Consider the following 21,929-nt stretch of genomic DNA (forward strand, 5'->3'; position numbering starts at 1 on the left):
GTGAGCCTGATGTCGTCGTTAACTACATAGCTGACCAGCTACGAGGTCCTGGGCATCTCCATAATCTCAGGCCTATCATATCACAGTCATTATCTCGAGATCTCGAATTAATTATATCTTTATCTCAGGAAAACAAAGTTTCGTTATCTCAAGATCTCGAGAAAATTATCCCGTTATCTCGGGAAAACAGCAGTTGTTATTTCGAGATAATAACTCGAGATCTCGAGAAAACAAATGAAATTACCTTGTTATCACGGGAAAACGGAGGAAATAAAATGTATGAAAGCATGGCCCTTTAGGACTTTCGTACTATTGATATATTCATATAGTATAATCATTTTGTTGAGCTAAAGCTAAAGTTATTAAGATTCCCTAGTAATGTGGTGTTTTAAACCACCAGCAAGATATTGACTTTTCCCTGTTTGTGTCCACTTCCTCTTCCTGTAGCTGCTACAAATATCAGTTCTAATCTTATTTTATATTGTCAAGTAATTTAATTATGATCATTCATTATTAATTATTCTGTCTCATCAAAATCTACACACAAAAAAGGTGCTTTAAGTGCTGAGATCCCCCCACCCTCTCTCCTGGGTGGAGGTGGGTCTGAGCCAAGCCCCTGATGTTCACTAATCCTGAAACCGCCCCTGGATACAGTTAGTCATAGGCTGTTTAATAACAACTGCGGGCACTTTGGGACGCAGGATGAACCTCTTGGCTCATGTGATCGCTGATGGACCGGAGAAAACGATTCCCGGCTGGGACGGCCCTGCTCTGCCATGCGCTCCGGTGATTGGAGATTGGGAGTTTGACAAGCTTGTTAATTCCGCCCATCAGCGCGACGCGCCTCCTCTCTGTGACAGGAGCGTGGCTGAGAACTACAAATGGGGATGTGGATGTGGGAGAGTTTGAAAAGTTGTGCAGATGAGCTGTTTCTCATCTCAAACGAGCAGAGCACACGCGGGGAGTTATTATTCATGACTTAAATGGCGGAGGAACTGTTACCGAAAAACCATGGCACCAAGATCAGCTCGGTGAGTGGTTTGAAAAAGATTGTGTGGAGAGATGATTGACATGTAGACCAGCTCTGAACAGTAGGTGGCTGATTTACAACTTGAACTTGAAGTATATTGCCATTTTCAGAAACATAATGTTTGGATTATCTGCTGGCTGTGATCTTTCCATTTAAACAATCCAATGACTGATCAATACACACAGTACTGATCAATATAGGCTACACAGTACTGATCAATATACACAGTACTGATCAATACACACAGTGCAGCAGTGCAGTGTGTTTGGACCAATCATCAAGAAACAAATCTAAATAGTTTATACCGGATGTGTTTTTTGAGGAGGCTCTACAACAGCTTCAGTCAGATACCCACATGTAAACAGCCTGTTTTTAACTGAAATCAATTTAAAATCAAAACCAACAAAAAGACTAAAAAAAGAAAGAAAAATACTTCAAAAAGAGTTTCAAACGTACTGTAGATTTCCAAAGCTTTGACCAAAGTGATGCCACATGTGAAGAGCAGCACATCTGATGGATAATCATCCTAAATTGAATGCAGACTGGACAGCATTGTCTGCTGTGAGCTATTTTCACGTGTAGTCGTCTAACTCTCTCCATTAGGCCATTACAGGCTAAATTAGGTTTCTGTAAGGCATCTATGCTGTTATTGTTCAGTGGGAGCAGAGGGGCTTCCTCCTCAGTCTGCTAATCTGCCAACATCCTGCATGTTCACGTCAGTGGATTTCTTTTGCATTGACTGATGTTTGAAAATAGTCGATTTTTTTGTTTTTAAATCAAATGATGAAAGCACCACAGAGCTGGTATGTTGTGTGTAGAAAGCAGTTTTCTCCGTGCTCAATCCAAAGGTATGTACATTAAAAAGCACATTATAATCCCACTGACCTTGTACCTCTGAGGTCAGCTAAGCTCTGTGTGCTGGAATGTAGGATGGGAGCCAAAGGGGGCAGCTGCAGTCCACTCCTGGTGGAAATACAGTAGACTGCCCCTGTTCCTTTAAAGTCAGAGATGGGCTCATGTGACTTTGGGTTGGTCAACAGAAGCCCCGATGTTTTAACGCTGGTATGTGACATTAAATGCCCCTGCGCCCATTAGAAGCTTAAGTTCTTATCTTTTCTTAATCTACGACCAACTCCAGCCTGAGAAGTGAGGCTGCGGTCACTAAATTGTGTTTTCTTCAGGTTAGTGTAGGCTTGTTTAGCGCTTTTAAAGCACCTCTTCTAGTGTTAGATGGGAACAATCTAGTTGGATCTGGCTCGTATCCAGGTGCCGGTTTGTTTCACTTCTGCTGATTCAGTCACGTGCTGCTCAGAGCCTGTTCAGCTCTGCTGCAAAGTCCAAAGGTCTCAAACTAACATGCAACATATACCCTGATAACAATAACTGTCAAACACGCCTACAGAATGAGCTAATCCCCGTAGGAACAGTTTTTAAGCTTCAAACTAGCCCACATGATGTATTTGCTGGACTTGATAATAGTTATTTGTATATCACCAAAGCCACTGCTAATTGCTGCTAACTGTTGCTGCCATTAGCTAGGTAGCTCATTTAGCCGTGCAGCTAGAGGTCTGGACTGAGAGCTTGAAGCACCAGAGGAGTGTTGATGATGCGAGCACGGTAGCTTCAACACGATAAGTAGATGCCATAACTTCAAAACTGTTATTTCTGCACATTCTGCTGATAATTTAATAACATATTGCACCTTTAAGCTAATCACATACCATTGAACCTACTGTATTTCTTGCCTTGCTTTTGCTGTGTAGTTGTTGGTACTTGACTTGTTTTCTGTCCTCCTTCATCTCTTCCTTAGCATCTTACAAAGCCTCTGCTGGCGGTGGCTTTTCTGGCCTCGTTCGGCAGCTCCATGCTCTATGGCTTCAATTTGGCCGTCGTCAACTCTCCTGCACAGGTTTGTGTCACTGCCACATCATCACCACCAGAGAATTAAAATCATTTTCACACTTATACCAAGAACCCCAAATATTCAGAGAATGAATGAAAGTGGCTCACATTCACTCATTCTGATAGTGGATGACTTTTAGATGTTATACTGTAAAGGTCAGACTGTATTTTATTGTCATGTGAAGTCATGTGGGTTTGTGTATGAAATCTAGAGGCTGCTGTGTGCCTCACCATGTCATCGATGTTCTGTAGATTGTATCCATCATGTGCTCCGATCCTTCGATGTTAGATTTAGCATGGTTCAGTGACTAAGCTGAGAAACTGGTTCTGTTTGGCTTCACGTCGAAGCATGTGAGCTTCAGTGCTACGTCTCATGCTAGTGTAGTGTACTTTTCTATTTGCTCATTCACTTTCTGTCAATAGTTACATGAAAGATGAATATACTCATATCTGAAGAAGACAGTTAGCTTAGCTAAGGCTAGCTAAACAGCCTGCTAACATGTTATTTCTAATTTGCTTAAAATGTAAAAACAACTATCAATTTGTTGTTTTACTGGAAATTACATGCTGTAACTAGTTTGGTGTAACTAATATCACACAACAAAGCTAGCTGTTTCCCCCCTGCTTGCATTTGCTATGCTAAGCTAAACTAAGCTAACTGCCTCCTGCTCCAGCTCCAAATTTATCATACAGTCACGAGACTGCCATCAATCATCTCATGTCTGCATGATTATTTTAGAGCTGGAGCTAGAGGCAGTTCACTTATCTTAGCTTAGCTTAGCTTAGCTTAGCATACAGACTGGAAGCAGAGGGAAACAGCGAGCCTGTTAACATGTTAAATCTCATTTGCCTAAAATGTGCAAACAAAATAAAATGTAAAACTGTCATTTTGTTGTTGTATCGGAAATTACATGCTGTAATTTTGTTTTGTTTTTTGCGTTACTGATACGACAAAACGAAGCTAGCTGTTTCCCCCTGCTTCCATTGCTAAGATAAGCTAAACTAAGCTAACTGCCTCCAAGGACGAATTTATCGTACTGGCATGAGAGTGCTATCAATCATCTCAAATACTAACATGCAGCCAGACTGTGAATAGGCAGTTTCAATTTTTTGGCCATGTGGGCCCATTGGAACAGAGTTATGAGCGCAAACTCTTATTAACACTAAGCCCCAAGGATGAGCATCAGGCTTTGAAGCCAGTTATATATAGTGATTTTATATAGTAGTTAGGGTTAGGGTCATGTGATGCACTAGGGCCCAAAACGATTTTTTCCCATAAGATTACAGTGTGAAAGAAGTGGCTATGAAACTGTGGATACATTTAGTAGCACAACACCAGTTAATGACTCCTTTCATATCAGAATTTGATCGAGTCACTATGCTCAAATTAGGGAAGTCCAGAAGAGCTAGAGGATTAAATCATTAAATCATCTCATCCACCAGCAACATTAGAATGTGTTGAGGGAAATATCTGGCTCTTTAGCTGCTAAATGCTCCTCTATGTTCACCAGATAGTTGCTAACTTTGTCTATTTGATTAGATTTTACCAAACTTAATAGCTTTTCCCATCAGAAGTAGCAGCAGCTGAAACAGTGAAGCATTTCCTATTTCAATTTGAGTCAGTTGCTCAGTGTCACATATATTCTAAGTTGCTAATGTAGTGAGGATAAACCTTTAACCATGGTCCATGTGACTTCAGTGGCCTTTGTGGGAGTCACTGTTGAGTGCCGGGTCATCTGACAATAGTTACGCATGTGTGCTCCAAATCAAATTTTAGATGTGGCAGAAGGTTCAATTGATGGCAACTTGAGAGAAAATGCTTGGATACCTCAAGAACTAACGACCTGGCCTCATTTGTATTTGAAATTAGATTACATTATCACAGAGCAGCTAAACTTGTACCTGACCTCCTCCACTGTTTATTTAAGGCAGATGGTCATTGCAGCCGAAGGTTTATGTTTTGAGTGGCGTAGTGTTTTTCTATCCTTGAAATCATTAAGTATCCATAAGCCTTAATTGAAACGTATTGGCCTTGTTATTACATTTTGGCTTGAGGGTTGAATGGAGGAGGCAGGATCCTGTTCCCCGAGCCGATCTTGATGTCATGTGACACTGGTTCATCCTGCCAGCTATTGTTCTAACATCCAATAGAGCCCACCTGACTCAAAGACCACACAGTTACAGGAGCTTCTGCCCAACAGAAGAAGCCAGTAGAAGTCAGATGATCATCAGCAGGGATCTATTTTTATGCAGAAACTTTGCACAAAGCGCAGGGTTGCACTATTGGTGAGGTTTACAGTGAGATTTTCTTGGTTCTTCTTCTTGGTTGTGGTTTACTGTCGGTGGTCTTGACTACAACATTGCCCTTCGGGAAAGAGGAGCAATGACACTGCCAGTCCAGCTGGGGATGCACCACATGAACTTTTTCTCTACTCATACTGATTCTCATACCTTCCCTTGGGTACAGGCTTCCAAGTACAGATCTGACCAGGCTCTTTCTTTATTCATGTACCTCAATGAATCAAACTGATTTGGACCATTTATCTTTATGTAAGGTAACATGAGAATATAACAACACATTATTTATGAACTATAATTGGAAGTTACATGTTTTTATATGAGACATTAAGACACTGCAGTAACAGAGAACAGAGCATAACAGAAAACAATGGGGGCTCCTGCTGTGAGAATACAGTTAAAGAATACAGTTAAACTGACAGAATAATAACTGCTGGCAATATTCTGCACCAGGACTGCTGTGGTGCCCAGATTACAGTCGGTGGCCCAATACGACTGAATAAAGGGGGAATCACTGAATTTTATAGCAAGCGTGACCGAGAAACAGTTTGTAATGAGGATCAGTCGCATCTTGTTGATAACTGATCCACTTAACATTGATCTCAATGAAGATATCCAGCAGGTTGGATCACTGTGTCCATGAATCTAGCAGCACACTGCAGTTTTAGTGTTATGATTAAATGTGTTTTACACAATCTACATGAGAGCTGCATCCAATTCAATCAATCTATTTTATACATGTCATGCTGATCGTTTTCACTTTGATATGTTCTTCAACCAGTAAAACCATCTCAGTGAACAAAACTGGCAATAAGGCCATCAAGGCTGAATAGAGATTATTACTTATTATTACCAGCATCTGTCACCCACAACTGCCTGCATGCTGTAAGAAAATGTCTTCCCTCTTAGGCAGCAGGTATGTGTTTAGTCTGAAGATTAGCTCAATTAATTGATGTAATGTAATAATTATGAACATTGAACTGGTCAGCTGCATGACTGCCAGTGTGCACAGATCCCTGCATGTGGTGGAGACGGTCACATTGACGGGACAAATTGGAAACACACTGTTCACAATTCCAAGACACTTTAATCAGTTAGAGCCTTTTTTCCACTGAACTCTATCAGGACCTCGTTCCTTCAAATTATCACTCTATCATCGCTGATAATTCATTTGGTCAAGTTGATCAGTGTTAACAATCAAACTATTCATAGTTCAAGTTAAAACACCTACTTCCCTTCTCAGTTTCATTTCACAGCGTGAATCAATCGTGTCCCTTGAGATGAATCAAGTTTAAAGCTCTGTTTGATAAGATTGTTGAAACCAGCAAGAGCAATTTTGAAAGTTTCCATCAGAAAAAATGCCACCCCCTCCCTTCAGGCCTACCTGACTACACTGACTGCCCATCTCGCTGGCCAGCTAGGACATATGTTGTAGCAGCTAGTTTTCTGTGTTCCACAAGCTCTCTTAACTTTTTTAGTCTATTAAATAAATAGATATACATACATGTACCTCAGTCCTAAAATGCTACTCTACGTGGCATTACTCCTTACTGCTATATAGGTGTACGCCTTGTGCAAACTGGGTTAGCTACTGAATGAGTCCGTTGCTGCTGCAGCTCTGTTCTTTGGCTCAGGGACTGTGTACTGGCAATATTAACTCTGTGTATGGATTACTTTCCTGTTTACTTAAATATAATCACATAAATATGGCTGCCTCACACGCTGAGCAAGACGTTTCTTCGTCTAACCCCTAGTACAGCATTCACTCAGTGCTGTGGATTTTGCAAGACACATGTTGACATTTGGCTTTGTGGGACTGTGGAAAATAGTTAACCATGTGATGATTTTCAGTAATTTCATGGCCACCATTTTTATGCTCCAGTTATATTTGATGTGTTATCTATTCGTAATGAATTAATTACATTTTTTCCCCCAGCGGGAAAGTGTCAGATGAACTTTTCTTCATTCTTGCTTTTATTCCACCAGTACATCAAAGACTTCTACAATGAGACGCTGGTAGAAAGTTATGACTGGGTTGCAGATGAGGAGGTCCTCACCGTCCTGTACTCCCTCACCGTGTCCATCTTTGCTGTTGGTGGGATGACCGGGGCCCTGCTGGTGGGCAGACTTGTTACCAAATATGGGAGGTTAGTGTGTGTGCATGAAAGAGTTTGGGGGGTATAACACATGCTCGGTCATCATCCTTTTCTTCTGATGGTTCTTATTTTTCAAGAAGGTTGACTCAAGAGGGATTACTGTGTGTCCAAACAGGAAAGGGACGCTGGTGAGAGCCACTGTGCTGGTGTTTATAGGGGGAGCTCTTATGGGCTTCAGCAGAGCGTGCAGGATGCCTGCGATGGTCATTCTTGGACGCTTCATCACAGGAGTGCACTCAGGTAGGCATCCCTGTTTCCTAAGTTAATTACAATGTGTCATATTCATCCTCAACACTTGAACCTGAAACACACAATATACAATTTCTGCAGTTAGGGGTCTCTCTTTCAAAACGAAACAAAAGGCGGGTCACATCTGATTCTGCTCTGATCCGCTGTCAACATGACTGCAGCAGTGATCCCCGGAGGAGACCTCCATTCTGGGGTGTTTATGTTCTTTAATGTTGACTGCCGACTGGAGCTGGAGGGGAAATGTACTTCATGAATGTTACGTAACAGAGAGGAGAGGAGAAAGGAAGGGACATAACCAGAGTTTCTGGTGAGTGCTGAGTTTAGTGGGAATTGACCTGAATTCAAACACACAGAGTCACTCACCCTGCCGTTGCTCTGTAGCGTACAGTTAACGCACAGTAATCTGGCTGTTTGGGGCAAATAAACATTTACGAGAGTAACACGAATAAACACAAATGATCTGCCGTCAAACTCACTATGCTGGTGCTAAACACACTATTAAACAACCACTACTGCAGATGAAAATCTATCTGATGTGACTCAGGCACGACTGTTCATGGATGAGGTAATATTTTAGTTTTATTCATGTTATGTTTAGTCTCCTTTGCTGACACCCTTCCTCACTCTTCGACTCTATGCTACAGGCAGCTATATCAAACATGCCATTACTTTGAGGAAACTTGTGAATTTCTCTGGGTTTGAACATTGTTGGAAACATTTGGGATAATGTAGGTACACAACTCAACAAATTATATAGCAAAAGTTGAGATATTTTCAGACATTTTTAATGCAGAATTCTTACATATTATATCTTTAACTGTAAGAATATAGATGCAAATCGATAAAAACACATCACAGGGACTTGTAAGTAGCTGCATGGTTTGTGTACTACAGCCTATATAGAGCTGTTTGATTTTTTTGTGGATTTGCAGTTGTTTCAATGGATCTAGACATCCTTTATTTTGAAGGGGCTTCTAATGTCTTCCAATGTTTTTTGTTCATGAGGCCTTTTTCAAATCCATTCTCTCAGTTTATTCTGATATTGAGTGGATTTTCACTCACTGTATGACAACAGCAATTAAGCTGCTCATACTAAGAAGCTAAACTAATAAATAAATGCCTGTGGATTATATATATTAATAAAATACAAAATATCAGACTTGGTCAGGGATAGTTGCTTCTTTGCCCTTGTGTTTTCACAGTCCACCAACATTTATCAAGTTGGAGACAGGCATTTATTGTCTGACATCAAGAGGAATAAAAATGACTACACCAGGAAGCAAACAAACTAAAAAAAATATAGATACTAGACACCCAGAAAATAAATAACATTACTGCTGTGTGCTTAACATTCATTCAAGACTAAATTAGATTCTTACGAAAATTAAACATTCACTCAAGCCCACGGTAATACTCCTGTTTTTCCCCACAGGTATCTCTCTCAGTGTGGTGCCGATGTACCTCGGTGAGATCGCCCCCAAGAACCTGCGAGGCTTCCTGGGCCTCGTTCCCAGCATTCACATTTGTCTGGGAGTCTTCATCGCTCAGGTCCTGGGACTCCACGAGCTGCTGGGAAAGGTACTAATAATGGCGTTCTGTAATGTCATTGGTAACACTGTGAAGGAAATGCTTTATAACTTACGCACTCTCTGGGCTGATGATGTACCATTGTTAATACATTCGAAACACATGCTGGTAGTGAATCTGAGACATAGACATCAGATTCTTGATTTTCGTCTCCGGGCTTGAAACTAGTGTATTTTTATTGTCTGGTACGTTCACATATCGCTGAAAAAGCATGAATAATCAGCACGTGAACACACTGTTGTGCTATAATTAGATAACAATTATTTCTATGTCCAGCTGGCCCTGTAGCTTCCCTCCTCCTCCCGTCCATGTCTTTTCTTCCTCTCTCTGGTCGAACTGGATGAGGTGATGCTCTCTCCATCTGTCTGATACAGTAGAGGGGAGGCTGCTGATGTGTGGAACAGTCGCACAGAAAAATTAAGCTAAAAAAGACATTGTCTTGTATCCCATCTCACATTTACATCCTTTTAACAGTGCCTACTTATTAGAAATGATAGATTGATGAGTAAAAGCTGCTGATTGTTACATTTAGTGATGTTTTAGTAAGGTGTCATGTTTTGTTTTCACACAGGAAGAGCACTGGCCTCTGCTCCTGTCTCTGGTGGTGTTTCCTACCACAATCCAGCTGATGCTGTTGCCATGGTTTCCAGAGAGTCCACGGTACCTGTTGATAGAGAAGGGAAACGTTCACGCCACCATCGCAGGTTAGAGAGTGGACTCTTCACAGACCGTATACTGTAAACATGGCAGCCATCTTCCTCTGATATCATGCTGAGAGTGGGAAGCTCAAATGCTTCTGTGTTGCAAGTCGTACACCTTGGACACATTTATTTAAACCTGGAAGTGAAATACAGTGGGTGCAATCAAATGGAAATGTTATCAAGGAAATAATGATAACAATGTGTCAGATTCTTGATGTGTATACAACCTGTAACACAGCAGCATGACATTATCCCAGCATTTGAACTTCCCACCCTGAGCATGACGTCAGATGAAAATGGCTGTCATGTGATTATGGTCTATTATCTTCTCTCCTAAAGACTGTGTCATAATCTCTCTTCACAACCTGCAGTTTCAGGACATAAATCCCATCTTAATTATACTGGCTTGTCCTGTCTATGTCACTATTTTTCAAGATTCTGATACCACGTCTTCTGTTTCGTCTGACTTTGAAGCTGATGTGGTGAAAGGTGTTTCTGTAGGCTGGTAAAAGCTTCCCTTCTTGACCTTTTAGCGCTGAAGTGGTACCGCACTAAAGGAAACATCCAGGTGGAGGTCGAGGAGATGCAGGAGGAGCAGCGCTCTCTGTCCTCCATCGATACCATCTCTGTTCGCGGCCTCCTCAAGGACCGCTGTGTTCGCTGGCAGGTCATCACCATTATAGTGGTCAATATCGGCATGCAGCTGTCGGGCATTGATGCAGTAAGTGTGAAAAGCATGGGCTTGTTGTTTTTTCCGTTTGTATGTGTGTGTGCTCACATCTTTGATGTGCAAAGACTTTGCATTTATTATATGACAGTGAGAGCTCATATTGCTACAGCTCCAAGCTGTGCTCCACCCATCTGCACCTCCTCCCGTCTATACATCACAGGCCCACATGCAGCCACTGAGTGACTAAGCAGGGGGCAACAGGACCACGCCTCATTATCTCCTGGTCCTCTCTTTTAGAGTTTCGGCACATAAGACGGTCCACCCATCCACCCATAAAGTCGAACACATCTTTGTACTCATTGCTCCATGTGGATGGAAGCTCTATGCATGTTGGCTCACATGCTAATACCATTTCCCAGCAGGGGTACCCCCCACTGAGTCCAACTGTCCCAGCTGTTTCAGACAGGAACACTGCAACACTTCAATCCATGTGTCCAAACTCTGTGTGTACTTATGTACTGAGTTAAATGTAAAACCATCTTCAACGATCTTGGGCATTTTATAACTGTATTTTTACAAACCACATCTTCATCTTTAGATCCTCCGTCTACAGTGTGTCAACAAGATCTGATTCTTTCGCTTTCAATCATTTGAAACATGGCAGAATGTTACAAAAACAATTCTTCCTGCACCTTTATTCCCCATCCATCAAACTTTAAGTTACTGCTATAACTGTCTTTGAATTCACATCATAAAGCAGCTGCTGCACAATGATATGTCTTATTTTTTTGTCATGATCAAGGTCTTTTGAATTAACAGACATCAATTAATAAGTTAATAAGTTAATAATTAACATATATTTACAAAAATCAGTGAAGCTAATTAGGTAAAACATTAAATATGTATGTTGTCTTTTTACTGTTTTCAGTGGATAAATGTGTATGTCAAAAGGGATTAGCAAATTATCACACACTGTTTTATTCTTGTTTTACACAGCATCCCAACTTATTTTGAATCAGGGTTGTAAACAAAGAAGGAAAAAACTGATTTCTCTCTCTCCACATTTTCAAGAAAAAGAAATATTTAAATCATTGCCAGCACAGAATTAGGCCTTTAAAGCAATAACAAATCTTTTCCTGCTGAATGTAATGCATGACACCCCTAATCTAATGTCCATATGCTGCTGACAGTGGGTCCTTCTACTTGAGCAGAGTCTTTCTTCTAGCAAGAAGAGAACAGAAGGCTATCACATCACATAGGCTGTGGTAAGCCAGACATTAGGGACCACATGTCCTACAGTGCTTTTTGATTGTTGGAAATCTAGATATCAACATTAGAAGAACTATATTAAACTAAAAAAATATCGTATAAACAAGCATATATTGACATATACTGTCATGTAATGCAATATATAACAATACATGTTACATATATTAAACAAGACATGATAATATCTATATAATTGCAGGTATATTATTATGTGTATCGTCCAATATATATAAAGACGACAATAATTTCACACTAATGTGTCGACTCTTCATATCAGTCTAATATGTGAGTACAAGTTTTATTAACACAAATAACAACAAAAATAAGTTGATCTACATAAATGGAAACTATCTGTGCGGATCCCTTGGCGTGAAGTGGAGCTCGTTGCACTTGGCTCCCCTTCTTATAGTTAGTTGCAGATAGTTTATCAAGACTAGACAACTGTCAAGTTTAGTGACATTGTGTTATCTCTGCACTTTTGCAGATGATGTTGTCCTTTTGTCGTTTAATGGACTGCAATACAAATCAGAGAACAATGTGATGGAAGTGTCACCAAGGCCATGGCCGTCTCTCTGGGTTATGCTGGTTCATTTTCAAGCAGAAAATGAGAAGCTAGTGGGACGTGGAAGGGTGCAAATATGACACTTAAAAACAATTGTGACGCTAACTGCGGGGTAGTTTAAGATACACACTGCAAAAGAAACTCCAACCACATACCACGACTCTTGATTTACTGGTCAGTCTTTGTTCGGAACATCACCCAGGCAGTGCTGATAAGGTGAACATAATCTCAACAGAGTGTTACACGGCTCACTCTCAAACAGGGTGAGGAGCTAATGATTCAGGAAGACCCTTGAGTTTAGATTAGTCGCCTACAGGTGCAGAGAGCCCTTAAGGCGCCTCCCTCTGGCTGTGTAATTGGGAGAAGACCTTGTCGTACACCTAGAGGGACGACATCACTCAGCTGGTCCTGGAGCAGCTCGGCTTTGGCCTGGAAGAGCTGAAGGAAGTCTCAGAGGGAAATGTGCCAGGGCGGCACTGCTTACCCAGTTTATCTAGAACATGACTCAGGATAAAAAAGACTACTGAAAAATAAGATAATTATTTCTAGTTTAAATGGGTGTATATATTCCAACAGCGATCCTTTGAGTCCTTAGATGCTTCCCCACTGCTAAAACCCGGGTGATGCCTCTGAGCAAATTGTCTAATCTGATAGAAATAACAAAGGATTTCTGTTTTAAGCTAAGACAAATTTTAGTAATTGTTTTCAAGACAAGTGTTCAGAAGAATATAGCTGGTTCCACTTCCTTAACTTTTTCAAATTGTTCGTGTGTTTCCTGCTTTGATATAGGCGGCTGTGTGGATGCATGCTTAAGCGCTGCAATAGTGATGAAATAGCGCACATATGGTTACTAAATCAACAAGACAGCGTTTAACTGCACCAATTGCAATCTCATCCACACCTCATCAATGATGGATGTTGCATCAGCAAGTGTGATTAATGAGAATGCACAAATTAATTTCTCGGGGAGCACTTGTCAGAAGTCCATGCTGATGAAACGCCGTATCCGAAATGCATGAGTGATGGTCGGCGTGATGATAATGATCACTGTGATGAATCACATGCAAACACCAGATAAGCAGAGCCACATTTTGGCTCCTCATGAAGAAAAAAAAGACAAACTTCAAGTTTGAAAGCATCTGTCTGTCTGTGGTCTGACATATTCATCACATTAATAAAGTTCATGTCACTGTGATTTCAGATCTGGTTCTACACAAATGACATATTTAACAACGCAGGAATCCCAGAACCTTATATTCAGTACACAACAGTGGGGACTGGTGCCATTGAGGTCATCTCTGGGATGCTGGGGGTAAGTAGACATTATCACACTTCACAGAACACACTAAGATGACATTATCATATTGTGGTGCTTAACCACCAATTGATTAGTCCATTCAATATGGGGATTTGCTGATTTACTCCATTTATATAATTTTTGCGTAATGTAATTGTTAACTTGAGCTCTAATAATACGTAATAGTATGTCATTTTAAATGTATGTATCAACTCTTTACCCACAGAACTGAATTTCTTACCCTCATGGAAATCAAGATGTAGCATGTCGATTATGGCTGGGTCATTGATTAGCTAACTCAGTAGCAAGACTTGACTGAAACAGCAGTAAATGTGGGTTGTAGTTGTGACAAAATTTGATCTATCTGTAGGCAAAAACAGATGCCAGATGTAGAGATGTCAAAGTTCATCCTAAATAAGCGTGTCGTCTGATTTTAACAGAAACAAATTTAACACTGGTGCAAGTCGCACAAAAATTCAAAAAAATGCATAAAACTGAACATCACTGTAATGTAAATGTGCCAGATTTAGCCAACTAGCTAATTGTTTTGTCGCATTATGTGTTCCATGAAAAACACTGAATAATGTATTTCTTACACTGGTAAACATGAGATGTGAGTCACCTGTTTCCTGCTTCCTGATGATGTCTCATGTCGTTAGCCAATCACAGCAGTTCTTATCTCTCTGTCCGTCCTGCAGTGTTTCACCATCGAGCGTGTGGGCAGAAGACCTCTGATGATTGGCGGCTTCCTCTTCATGGGACTCTGCTGTCTTGGGATCACAGTGTCTGTCCTCTTCCAGGTACGCAGCTTTGCTTACTGTAATCTTTTCAACTCTTCATGCAAGTCCCCATTCTGTGCAAAAATGTAATAAAAACTTTATCTGAAGCTGATATGAAGCCTAAACAGTCTGAATAAGTCCACATCCTAAAAACATTCGTCTTTTTAGTATTTAATTTCCTGTTTGTGTCTCCCCACTATTGTAACAAAAAGAGGGAAGTTTGTGCAAAGGGCTGTAACATTAGAAGATATCTACTTGATTTGTCTAACTCAAACAGATGGAGCCTCATATTAGCTCCAGGTAAGGAGGACTGTGGATTTTGCCCTCAATCACTTCCAATGAAATCACATTGAGGAGGGATCTCTTCATAGCCCGCATGAACAGGAGGACTGATTACAGCAAGAAAAATAGTGTTGTCAATGTTTATACTGTTGTTTTGAGACAGATTTGAAAATCAAGGGTAAAATGACTTATGACTTGCTTATAAATAACAGGACAAAGAAGAAAGTGATTATAAAGTAAATGTCAGGAGCCACACATGGTACAAACCATGATGCATATATTCAGAATGATTGAATATAGTCAAATGAATAATTATGAAAACTGCTAAGTAGTTTACTGATGTTTACAGCTCATGACTTCAGACTCATGACTTATGTTTGACCAATCACAGGCCCAGCTGTCCTTCATGCGCTACATCAGTGTGGGCTGTGTTGTCGGGATTATCGCCGGCTTCTGCATCGGTCCAGGTAAGCATATGAACAAATATTCCCTCAGTTTACAGTTTTTCTCCATCACATAACTGCAGAAACTGGAACAATGTACACAATTCTGACAACTTGAAACTCATGCATCGAAAGCCAAACTCCAGACTGAGAAAGATTCAACTGTTTTGGCATAAATAATAACCTAAAATCACATTTTTGCAAAACTTTAAGCACAAATCTAAAAATTTAGCAAACTCTGCTACTACTACTACTACTACTATTACTACTAATTGGTCTCTCTCACTTCTCGCTAGTTCAAACTCAATTGGCAAAACACTTAAATCACCTGTTGGAGCATAAAAGAGGCCTCAAGTGACCTCTATGACTGTGTCAAAGCAATAACTATGATATATTCACCATTTTGCATTATTGTACGCTACAATACGACAACTGTCCTCACACTGTTTGTACCATAAAATTGCAACCTATTATGGGACACAAATATACCTAAACATTACAAAAAGGAGACAAAAGAAAAACAATTTCTACACAGTTTATACACGATAGCCGTGTATTGTTTTGGTGGAAAGAATCAGTTTTGAGTGCAGAGTTTCATTTTGCAAGAGATTTGTGAAGTTTTGACAAGAACTCTTTTCAGTTTTGTGTTCAGAGTTTTAAGAAATTGAGCTATAGTTGCAGGAAAAACTCTTCACAACTTAAACATGAGCATTTGCAATCCATACATGCTGCATACTGCTGGATTTGGGCTTCCCTGTGCGTAAGATAACACTGCTCCCTGCTGGAAGCTTGCGCAACAGCAGGCGCAAAGTCTTGAAACCCAGCAGCGCTCCCTCCCCTGCTCCTCCTCTGACTGTGAAGAGATATTGTATTTCATTAGTCTTGTAAATTAGGAAATCATAACTGCCACACTACATCCATTCCCACAGCCATTTGTACACTGGATGAGTTGAGTGAAGTGAATTAAGAGGCAATAGTTTACAACTTTAGGAGCCACGTTGAGTGGACCTGCGAGGATGATGAATTAGAACGAATCCGGTTTCCGTAGCATCATTCGTCAAGCCGGAGAAATCTATACCTCGGCACGCGGACGAGGATTTCTGTTGCTGCAATTAGACTTTTAATGGCTCATTGTTCATAAGCTAGCCGTGATGAATACAGTTTCCTTCAGACCAAACCTTGCATGCACAATGCCCCCACCTCTCTCTCTCACACACACACACACACACACACACACAACATACATACCACAGATGTTGACAAATTATGGCATATTTATTGGTTTGACGATATTAAACCTTCCTCTCTGCAATTATCATGCACAGATAATGAGGACATCATTTGGAAAGCTCGTCATTAGAGCATATTAATGCACATTTCTCCTTCATGGCTTTCACCTCTAACAATGAAGAATTATGTGTTTCAAGCTAAGACAACATCTCACAGATCCTGCGCTTCAAACTAATGAATTGCTAAAGTCCTGGCGAAGCTTCTCTGTTTCTTGGTGTTTCGGAGTTGGACTTTAGCCAAGTTGACGAACATCCTCCTCTCTTGTCAATCACTGAGTAATAATGAAGACATAATGAAGTAGATGCAGGAAAACAGGAGTGTAATATAACAGCACTGGGGCTCGAGGAATGTTTATCATTTGTTATATCATGTTTTGTTTATTTTGAATGACTGCCAAAGAATAGTCCTGCGTGGGAATATTGATAAACTAATTGATGAATGAAGACGCTGGTGTTAATTTCACAGCACCCAATAGATTCATACAGCTGTACCGAGTTGTTAAGCGTGATTTGTTTTATGACAGCCTGATAGGAGGCCTAGTTAGATCAGAACAATAGATGAGCTGTATGAGTGACGGATAGAGAAGGCTGCTGTTGTAAAAATGGGCCCTTTACAGTTATAAAATACAAGATTTCTGCCTTAAAATAAAAACAACTAGACTTTTGTAACGCTGCAAAAAGTTCTGTGCATGCCAAGATTTGAAATACTAGATTTGGAAATATGAGATGAATTATCTTGTTGGTGTATTCTTAAAATGATCATGATTCTGTCTTTATGCCTCAATTAATACAGACATCTTAAAATTAAGTAATTTACTGGTAAAACAAGCTACATTAGATAGAGTGAAGCCATAAACCGTTCTCTTCTTTGAAAATAACTCCACTAGTATTACAGTAAATCATTTTCCATTTAAATCAGGGATTGTTTGTGTTTCCTTCTTCTTCGGCCCTTTTTCGGTGTGCTAAAATAAAGAATGCAAAAACCAAGTGAATTGAGAATACTAGTACTCTGTGCTTGTTTCTCCACTGAACCGGCACATTTCAAGACTTCTTGTCAAGTAAAAATGATCTCGCTGCACAGACAGGTAATTCACTCGTATCAAGTCATCATCTCCTCAAATTCAGCGTTTGTTTCTTGTATTTTAGCTTTTTTTTGCAGTGAAGTGAAATATTTAATTGAGTTGTACGCACTTACATTATCCTAAATATTTTCAATGTTCAAACCCAGAGAAAAAAAAAATGGTTTCATTTGGTCCCCTGTTGCTATAACCTCTGGGAGAAAGTCAAAGAGAGAGTAAGGAAGTAAACTGGTGAATGTGACAAAGCATGACGGCAGTAAAACTTAAAAACATCACTGTGTCCACGATCATTTCTGCCTAAGTCACGCGGAAAGATTTTCATCATAAAAACAACTCCCATGATCCCACACTATGAATGTCCTTTGTTTTGTTTTGATTGAGACTGCTAACGGCAGAAATTACATACTGTGCCTTTAAAATAACACAAACATGTTTTTTGTCTCCTGTGTGTAGCTGGTGTGCCCTTCCTCATCACCGCAGAGCTGTTTAAGCAGTCACACCGACCGGCTGCCTACACTGTGGCCGGTTGCCTCAACTGGTTGTCCAACTTCACCATCGGCTTCGTCTTTCCCTTCCTAGAGGTCAGAGTCACAAGTCATTTTATGTTTCTGTTAGTATTTGATTTTGAAATAAACAACCAAAATGTAGTTGAAGTCATGGGTGGATGCTGCCCAAAATTCAGTCAGGTTCATTTCTAAAAGAAAACCTTCCGTGTCCAAAGGTTTTGTTTCTCAAGTTCATCTCGACATTGCATCTAGGCTCTGTTGTGGCTCCACTCACACTGTCAGACACACGAGAATAATGATATGGGCTGTCTGGTTTTGTGTGAATAGAGGTGACTCCCCAAATCCCAATAAAATAACCAATTAAAACAGCGACCTTGCTCTCTGTCATTGTCCTCAGTATTGTTCTAGTCGAACAGGCTCAGAGTTAAGAGGACAATGATCTGTCCCGTGCAAAGTGACGATGTAAACCTGCATGGATTCTGGCCATGAATGTTAAAATTTTAGAGAAAACTTGTAAACAGAACAGATTCAGTGCTGTTCAAAGCCGTATTTTACACTTGAAGCCATGTTAGCAGCTTCCCCCTGCTCCCCTCTTTGTGTTAAGCTAAGCTAAGCTAAGCTAAAGGTTCTGTCCTGGATGAGTAAACAAAACCTAAGCCATGATCTCAACAACAAGTTCTGGTCTTATATTTTTATACTTTCTAAGTTCTGTCCAGTATTCAACTTCCTCTTTAAAACTGCACTAATGAGTAGTTTCATGTGAACGATGGCTCAAAAGCGTGTGTGATGTGAAAGGTGTAGGCCTACATTTGCTGATAGTGATGAACCTACATATGTGTGACCCAATTCTGCGGTTCCCCTCAACTGTAAGTACTTTAAACATCATCCAGCTGATTATTTTTGGGTTGGACTGTTTTGATTCATTCTCACAGCCCTTTAACGTGAACACGGCAAACAGACAAAGTTAGCAGCCAGCTGGTGGACATAGGGGAACATTTAGCTGCAAGAGACACATATTTCCTTAAAAAGTGAGCAGTGTGAAAAGGACAGTGAACACTCGACATGCTATTGCTAATGTTGCTAATGTGTAGGCTAAGTGAGCTTACACATTTGTTAACATGTTGAACACAAAAACTACATAAGTAGTGTAGTAGTTGTGTTGATGGCGCGTTTCTGCTGCCCTGCTAGCCAAAAATAATAAAGATAAATAAATGATTGCTGCTGTAAGGATATATACTTTCTCATTTTTATGCTAGCTAGTCCATTCGTATACTGTAAAGTAGTTTGTATAAACTACAGCTACTTACTATTTTGTTCCCTGGTCATGTTTCAGGTAAAATGAATTTGCTGTTATTAGCTCAGTTGTGTCCGATTTTTGTCCAAATCTCACGTCTCTCTGCAGCAGTAGTTGTTTTGAGCTAGACCTGGTGGTGAACTATGACTTTATGACTTTAAATTGGTATCCTATGGCTTTTCTTGGACAGTTTCCACTTTGTAAATAAAGTCAGAGCAGTATTCGATCATGCATGTGTATCCTTTAATTCAAAGCAACACTGTGTCCCCCCCACCACAGATAGCGATGGGTCCCTACTGTTACCTACTCTTCTGTGCGATCTGCTTGGGAGTGGCCCTCTACACCATCTTCATCATTCCCGAGACCAAGAACAAAACCTTTATGGAGATCAGCCAGATGTTCGCCCCCAGGAACAACATCCTCAAAGAAGAGCTGACTCCCAACGGTCATCTCAAACTGGCTGTGATGAACGGCTATGGGACCCTCGGCAAACACGACGAAAGATAAGAAGGAGTGAGGAGGTGGACCTACGTGTGAACTGTGGTTTCTTCTCTCAGCGTGCCATCTTAGTTTGAAACGACTGAAGCAACCCTAGCAGAGATCAAATGTGGACCCTCTGTGACGACGAGGAGATCTGCTGCTTCATGTGAACACTACAAAGACACAATCATACACACAAAAGGAAAAATAGGCTCTCTTGTCAACTTTCCACAGACAGAATAACGCCTGTTTTGACCGTTTATCCCCAGTCAAAGTGTAGCTCCTGTACATTATGTGAGACAGAAGTCATGCGGCCATGCGTTTCAAATCAGCTATCGGTGACATTTTAATCCGTTTCTCGGCATCTTAGAGCATTTTTATGGGAGCTGAGTTGGTTTCTCACACTGCTGTCACAAGTTTTAATCTCCTAATTAGCTTCACTTCCTTTGAAAACGTCCCATGATCTCTTTACTGTTCATATTCAGCGCTGAATGATATCGGCTATGTTTATTCAGTGACACAGCGGTCACAGAAGTTTCACTCATAAAACAATATTAACTATAACCGTATGTTTACAGTTTTAAACTCGAGGTGAACGTCTTGACCAAGAACTTGAGCTCGTGTTCGTTTCGTCTTTCTTTTCATATTTCATTCAGTTTCGTGTCTCTTCACATAAGAGACCTTGATATTGTGGCTACTGTAGTAGTCATTTCATACGTCTTGTTCAAATGTGTGCGCGTGTATGTAAAGCTTGTGGAAAAGTTATAATTTATCAATATATCACATCAAAGTAGCTGTACAAGTTTGTTTTGTTTATTACACTGCTGTATGTTTTACAAGACATTTTTGCAAAATATGTGGTGGAGTCATATAAAGTATAATAATGTTTGAAAATCTGCCTCTTTCTTTGTTATTCTGCTAAACTGAGCTTCAAACTGCTCTGACGACCGAGCCTCGTAATAATAAGCCAACACCACACAATGATACTCATATACAGTGAAGCCACATTCCAAGTTCACACCACTGTACCATCAAACACAGATCAGCTCCTCTGTGCTAACACAATACTTTAGTCTCCTCTTGGGCCCGTGTTAACTTCACATTCATACAGCTACAGCATGCTGACGCCAAGAACTGGATGTAGCGTCGATACATAAAAAAATTACAATGCAGAAAAAAAATCATTAGCCGGCACTATTACCTCTCACTAGAAACAAAAACAAAATAACTCTTGCAATTACAGCACAAATACACATACATCATCAACAAGTACCCAAATACAATGTGGGTCTTACAACCACAACACAAATGATCCCAAACACTGAGACATATTACAAAGAATTAATAGAAGAAATGCTTCTTCTATAGTCTTATGGCCCCGCGCCATAAGAAGAAGTTTTTTTATCGCAAAGGGCAAGTTTGAAACTGAAGACTCAGAGGCACTCATAAGGCTGACCTTAATGTATAATGTTGTTATAAATGAGATGTAAATGATTAAGTGAGGTTCAGAGTTTATTCTTGACCCCAGAAAAAGCGGATAGCAAAAAACCTAGGACCTGGACCTTTCAATCACATTACACCATCTTTATAAATGATTAATAAAAAGGTTTACAAGTCAGGTTCAAAGTTCATTCCTGACCTTGGTAGTCGACCTTGAGCCTTCGATCTCATTACAGTCTGCCCATTTATCATAAAATTATAGATTTTCCAACATGAACAAGAAGGTTGTTAATATTCAGATGTATACCATGACAATTAAACAAACTACAAACTGATGAAGATGATCATATGCTATGATCAAAAGCTCCAGATCAGCTCCCTAAAGGATGCTGTTGTGGATTTGAAGTTTTAATTCATTTACAAGAGCAACTAGTTGTGAAGACCCAATTTGGCCGGTGCTCACCCATTCTAATTGGTAATAATCCAGTTATAAATGTAAAATAATACATTAAAATGCATTCATGTTCATGGCTTTCTCGTTGACTGATAATACACAAAGTCTGAGTTTATAAATGTTCAAGTTCAAGTTGAACTTTATTTGTCTCCTAAGTGCAGC

At 40.2% G+C, this 21,929-nt stretch overlaps 1 protein-coding gene across 1 annotated transcript; it reads left to right on the top strand.

Moving 5' to 3' along the window:
• Positions 1–919: 919 nt before the first annotated feature.
• On the top strand, positions 920–21,538 carry slc2a15b (solute carrier family 2 member 15b). Its single transcript, XM_084370973.1, has 12 exons — positions 920–1,031; positions 2,841–2,939; positions 7,217–7,377; positions 7,502–7,626; positions 9,068–9,213; positions 9,794–9,926; positions 10,457–10,644; positions 13,626–13,736; positions 14,420–14,521; positions 15,174–15,249; positions 18,047–18,174; positions 19,673–21,538. The coding sequence occupies exons 1-12, from the start codon at positions 984–986 to the stop codon at positions 19,898–19,900; spliced, it is 1,545 nt and encodes a 514-aa protein (XP_084227099.1). The 5' UTR covers positions 920–983; the 3' UTR covers positions 19,901–21,538.
• Positions 21,539–21,929: the final 391 nt, after the last annotated feature.

This window comes from Pagrus pagrus, assembly GCF_965226575.1.
Source record: "Pagrus pagrus genome assembly, chromosome: 2".
NCBI classification, from domain to species: domain Eukaryota; kingdom Metazoa; phylum Chordata; class Actinopteri; order Spariformes; family Sparidae; genus Pagrus; species Pagrus pagrus.

Excerpts from the sequence above, each read along its gene's own strand:
- slc2a15b (XM_084370973.1), top strand. The coding sequence starts at position 984 with ATGGCGGAGGAACTGTTACCGAAAAACCATGGCACCAAGATCAGCTCG. Across the intron at positions 7,378-7,501 it reads CTTGTTACCAAATATGGGAG|GAAAGGGACGCTGGTGAGAG; the intron begins GTTAGTGTGTGT and ends GTGTCCAAACAG. Across the intron at positions 15,250-18,046 it reads CGGCTTCTGCATCGGTCCAG|CTGGTGTGCCCTTCCTCATC; the intron begins GTAAGCATATGA and ends TCCTGTGTGTAG.